At 37.7% G+C, this 6,056-nt stretch overlaps 1 protein-coding gene across 4 annotated transcripts in view; it reads left to right on the forward strand.

The window, feature by feature from the left end:
• LOC106459985 (hormone receptor 4-like) overlaps nucleotides 1–6,056 on the forward strand; it is an 87,348-nt gene that overhangs the window by 79,308 nt on the left and 1,984 nt on the right. For all 4 annotated transcript variants that reach the window (XM_022386579.1, XM_022386578.1, XM_022386576.1 and 1 more), the window contains exon 6: nucleotides 4,340–4,634. In XM_022386579.1, the coding sequence (XP_022242287.1) occupies nucleotides 4,340–4,634 (295 nt within the window). The remainder of the gene's footprint in view (nucleotides 1–4,339; nucleotides 4,635–6,056) is intronic.

Raw genomic sequence — 6,056 nt, forward strand, 5'->3', positions numbered from 1 at the left:
GCTCAAGTGTTAACATTGGGTGGTTGTTAACAGTTCGACAAACCCATGACTGAAAATATGAGCTTTAACATCAAACTTACACTTTTAAATATGATTCCCAATGACGTCACGTGATAAGGAAATACTTCTCAAACTCACGTTGCAGCGCCATCTATGTTCGTTTTTCTTTTATAAATCTGTTCCACATAATTATTTTTATCATATTTGTACCAACTTTACAGTGTTTATATCAGCCCTGTATATAAATCACTACTTGGTTACAGAGCTTGATGAAACACTGCAACAACAACAAACGTTTTCAATCGTATAAACGCTATTACCTATGGAAACCAAGAATACATTCGAAGTAGTCTTAGCATCTCACGTGTGATCATATTTTAGTGAAACATTTTAGCTTATTTTATTATCAAATGTTCTATGTTTTGTGTCTTTGATTTTCATAATTCTAGGAATAAAGTTTACAGGGTTAATAAATATTTTGTTGACTCTGTTGAGAAAATGGTGATTTGGTTTGTATTTAGCGCAAAGCTACACGAAGACTATCTGCGTTAGTTTGTTTGTAATTAAGCATAAAGTTGCACCATGGGCTATATGTGCTCTGCCCACCACGGGTATTGAAACCCGAATTCTAACGTTGTAAGTCCGCAGACATGTCGCTGTGCCACTGGGGGCATCTGCATTAGTTTGTTTGCTTGTTTGTAGTTAAGCACGAAGCTACACAATGGGCTTTCTGTGCTTTGCCCACCACGGGTATCGAAACCAGGATGTTAGCGTTGTAAGTCCGCAGACATACCGCTGTGCCATAATCGAGCAGTGATTGACTAGAGGGAAGGTAGCTAGTCATCACTCCCCACCGCCAACTCTTGTACCAACGAATAGTGGGATTGAGTGTAACATTATAACGCTCCCATTGCTGAAAGGGCGAGCATGTTCTCTGACGAGATTCGAACCCGCGACCCTGAGATTACGAGTCGAGCGCCCTAACGAAAAAACAAAGAAGTTTTAGTATTTATTCACAAATCAAAGTTTATCTTACAAATGAAAACAAACACAAAATCTTCTAATCAAAGTTCCGTGAGTGAGTAACAGCGGATAGTTTGATAATTTGTACTCGTTTTCTGGATGGCCTATTCTAATATAACCTTGGACACCTAAAACTTAAATCCGGCACGTGCACAGGATTGCCTCAAGTTCCACGTTGCATCACGCCATACCAATTAGAACACAACGTTACACAAGACTGCGTTCGTTATTCGAGGCCCGGCATGGCCAGGTGGTTAGGGCGCTCGACTCGCAATCTGCGGGTTCGATTCCCCGTCCCACCAAACATGTTCGCCCTTTCAGCCGTAGGGGCGTTATAATGTGACGGTCAATCCCACTATTCGTTGGTAAAAGAGTAGCCCAAGAGTTGGCGGTGGGTGGTGATGACTAGCTGCCTTCCCACTAGTATTACACTGCTAAATTAGGGACGGCTAGTGCAGATAGCCCTCGTGGAGCTTTGCGCGAAATTCATAAGAAACCAATCGTTATTTGAAGTACTCACAAGCATCCAATATCATAGTTACCATCAAAATTCTTAACCTGGTGTCTGTTATTCTGAGTAATGCTTTTATACGCACCCAGGTGGGGTAAAACAAGAGAGATTTTTGCTGTAATTGATACATAACTTTCGCTGCTTATCAACTTAGAGACTATGTTGGATACCCCGATCGGCACATACAGTAACAAAAGTTGGTTTATGAGGTGCCATTAAAAACATAAAATCGAAATAGTATTTCGTGGTTTTCTCAGATAAGATGATTTCCGCGCAAGTATACGAGAGGTCCGAACAAGAAACTTCCTGAGTTATCTGAATCTGAAAATTTTATCGAGTTTTAAGAGATTTGTTTGTTTGTAATTAAGCACAAAGCTACACAATGGGCCATCTGTGCTCTGCCCACCACGGGTATCGAAACCCGGATTCTAGCGTTGTAAGCCCGCAAATATACCGCTGTGCTACGTGGGGGGGGGGGCGTTTTAAGATGAGCGATGAGTAAAATGACTAGACATTTTTGAATTTAAGTGAAATAATATTTATTAATTACACACAGACTTAAAAAAATAAAAATAAAAAACAGTGTATTTATTTGCATACTCTGTCATTAACTGTGGCCCTCTGCTGGAATAGTGAGCAGAACTATATATATATATATATATTTTTTTTTTACTTCTCAGGTCGAACTCCTGTAGAATTAAACACGTAGAAAAACACGTTACTGCTCACTATCTCTCTTCGTTAGTTTTGTTTGTTTGTTGTGAATTTCGCGCAAAGCTACACGAGAGCTTTCTGTGCTAGCCGTCCCTAATTTAGCAATGATAGACTAGGACGGAAGGCAGCTCTAGTCAACATCACCCACCGCCAATTCTTGGGCTACTCTTTTAGCAACGAATAGTGGGATTGACTGACACATTATAACGCTCCCACGACAGAAAGGGCGAGCATGTTCGGTGAAAGGGACTTGAACCCGCGTCCCTATGATTGCTGGTAGAGCGCTCTAACCACCAAGTCATGACAAGCCCTTAACATTCGTAGGCTGGGTCATACTGATGTCTTCCCCTCAGCACACTGAAGGACGTTTCTGTTTTTCCGCAAGCAGAAGAAATAATATAAGATACAAAAAAAAAAAAATGGGGAGAGAGACAAGGGTTCGAACCGAGAAATTCCAACGGTCCTGCACCAAGTGTTCTCATGCCAAAACTATATGATATTATGATCATATATCACAAGGTGCCTTACACACGTAGTCTCATTTGAAACACAAAACCAAAATAGGAGATGGCCTACATGGTGCTCCCTTTTTTAAATATCTGTAGAGCACTGACATTTAAAAATTACGCTAAGTGGCCCTTGATTTGTATCAAAGAAAAGGTTTAATGACTGGTCATTGAAGATAACCTACCACTTATACCAACTTTGACCAGCATCTATACAATATTCTACCATTTACACCAACTGTAGTCAGCATCTATACAATATTCTACCACTTACACCAACTTTGACCAGCATCTATACAATATTCTACCATTTACACCAACTGTAGTCAGCATCTATACAATATTCTACCACTTACACCAACTTTGACCAGCATCTATACAATACTCTACCATTTACACCAACTTTGACCAGCATCTATACAGTATTCGACCATTTACACCAACTTTGACCGGCATCTATACAATATTCTACCACTTACACCAACTTTGACCAGCATCTATACAGTATTCTACCATTTACACCAACTTTGACCGGCATTTATACAGTATTCTACCATTTACACCAACTTTGACCGGCATTTATACAGTATTCTACCATTTACACCAACTTTGACCAGCATATATACAATACTCTACCATTTACACCAACTTTGACCAGCATCTATACAGTATTCTACCATTTACACCAATTTTGACCAGCATCTATACAATATTCTACCACTTACACCAACTTTGACCAGCATCTATACAGTACTCTACCATTTACACCAACTTTGACCAGCATCTATACAATATTCTACCACTTACACCAATTTTGACCAGCATCTATACAATACTCTACCATTTACACCAACTTTGACCAGCATCTATACAATATTCTACCATTTACACCAACTGTAGTCAGCATCTATACAGTATTCTACCACTTACACCAACTTTGACCGGCATCTATACAGTATTCTACCATTTACACCAACTTTGGCCTGCATCTATACAATATTCTACCACTTACACCAACTTTGGCCTGCATCTATACAATATTCTACTTACACCAACTATGACCAGCATCTACAGAGTACTGAGGCACATATTTTGTCCTTCTCTTTTTAAGGTGATATATTTGTAATGAATACTGTCCTGGATCCTGAAGAAGGGACTCTGTAATTTGGCGCTCCAAATATTATTATTATTTTCTTTTTTAGGTATTTAATATCAAAAATGTTCATCAAACTTATGTAAGAAAATAAATGCATTCGAATCTAAAACAAAGTTAGCAGATAAAGCGTTACCGTTTATACAACATACAGAATGTACCGCCAAATAATACTGGGAAGGTAACTAGAAATATATTAACGAATCAGTATTGAAAATAACTGTACTTCAAATTTTCTTCATATCGAAGTTCAACAGAACAAGCTTCAGAATAAATAAAATATACGAAACTATATTATGAGTTTAATCGGGATAGTTTTATGGAATATTGTATATCTTTGAGCAACATTAATTTGGACGTATGTTTTAAAGCACAAGATTATGATGTAAATCTTATATTTTTTATCTCTCTCTCTTTTTTTTTTTCGTATAGTTACTGACCCACAAGTGGCACGAGATTCTGGTGCTAACTACATGTGCTTACCAAGCTATCCATGGGCCAATCAAAGGTTCCGAGGCAAGCCTGGAGCAGGACATAGCAGCAGGCCTCTGTCGTCTTCAGACATGCCTAGCTGCTATGATGGGACGACCAATTACATTAGACCAGCTGCGCTCAGAAGCTGGCCCTCTGGTGGAACACCTAACACAGCTTAGTTCTGCATTTCGCCGGATGAGGTTGTGTATTGAAGAATACGTTTGCCTCAAGGTGATCATCATGCTGAACCAAGGTGAGGGGAAAACTACTACGCTTAAATGTCATTGCAAGACCCCCCCCCCAGAACCTTCTCCCCCTCTTTGCAAAGGCATTTTTTTTTCTTTTATAGATATACATTTAAATTATTACATTGGATAAGTAATTTATTGATAGCTCAGTAAATATGAAAACAGCTTAAACAGTTACACTTAGCAAGTAGAAACAAATAAAAATAACTTTTAAACATTAAGTAATGGAGACGATCCATAGCTTGTACGTGGATAGCTTTAAAAAAAAAAGATAAATATGGTCTAGCATTATTCAGCTGTAATAAACGTCAATTCTAAGAACTTATAAGTGAAAGCAAAGAAGAATATGCAATACTATGTCAATCACGCTATATCTTCTACAACCAATGCCAACGAGGCCTTTCGTCCAATACCAGGGCTCATTCTTAGGAATACAAATGCCTTTTACCAAGGTAGTTAGAAAATGGTTTGCGACCAGCTTTTCTTCTATAGTTTTTAGCTTGGTTGGTGGGCGTCAGTGAAACGCGGTTATGACTGACAATTGGGTTCTAACCCTTTAGGGTTAGTTGGTTCTTGGTATACTTTTATACAATGTTCGGATCAAACATTTTCATTAATATTAGTTCAATTTTTATTCAGTTCCATACTTGACCCTTTTTGCGATAACCTCGTGGATCACTAAAAACGATTAAGAACAATCCAGAAACGACATCAAATCTTGAGAACAAATTCTAATTCATGAGAGAAAAGAACTTTTTTTGTTGAAAGAGTTTGAATTTTTATGTCGCTTTTTTGTACTTTTATTTAAATTGTTACCTTTAAACATGCATCTATTGATTAGTAAGCCAACTTCAAGACCTAGTTTTGTAACAACACCGTACGTATACAGTTGCGTGTTACGTTGTTACACAGTTTCGAAACTAATCATTTACTTATCATTCATTCTTTTTACAGGGAATGGTTTTGACTTAAAATCTCTTTTGTTCTCTGTCAATAAATAGTCTGCAGCTAACGTTACTAAAATTCTACCCGGGTATATATATATGTTGACTATAGAAGTTGACCTAAGACTTACAGTTCCAATTGTTAAACCTTTAAACCTCAGAAGGTTTGTAAATCAAAGTGTACTAACTGGCTGAAACTGAAAATGTTCGAATTGTATCTCCAGGAATATTGTAATAATCAGAATTACTAACTAGGTGTAACTTGAAATGTTCAAATTGCAGATCCAAATAGCTGTTAATAATCAGAATGACTAATTAGGTGTAACTTGAAATGATCATATTACAGGATCCAGGAATCTTGTAATAATCAAAATCACTAATTAGGTGTAACTTGAAATGTACATATTACAGGTCCAGGAATCTTGTAATAATCAGAATTACTAACTAGGTGCAACTTGAAATGTTCAAATTGCAGATCCAGGA

The sequence above is a fragment of the Limulus polyphemus genome, unplaced genomic scaffold (genome assembly GCF_000517525.1).
Source record: "Limulus polyphemus unplaced genomic scaffold, Limulus_polyphemus-2.1.2 Scaffold690, whole genome shotgun sequence".
NCBI lineage: Eukaryota > Metazoa > Arthropoda > Merostomata > Xiphosura > Limulidae > Limulus > Limulus polyphemus.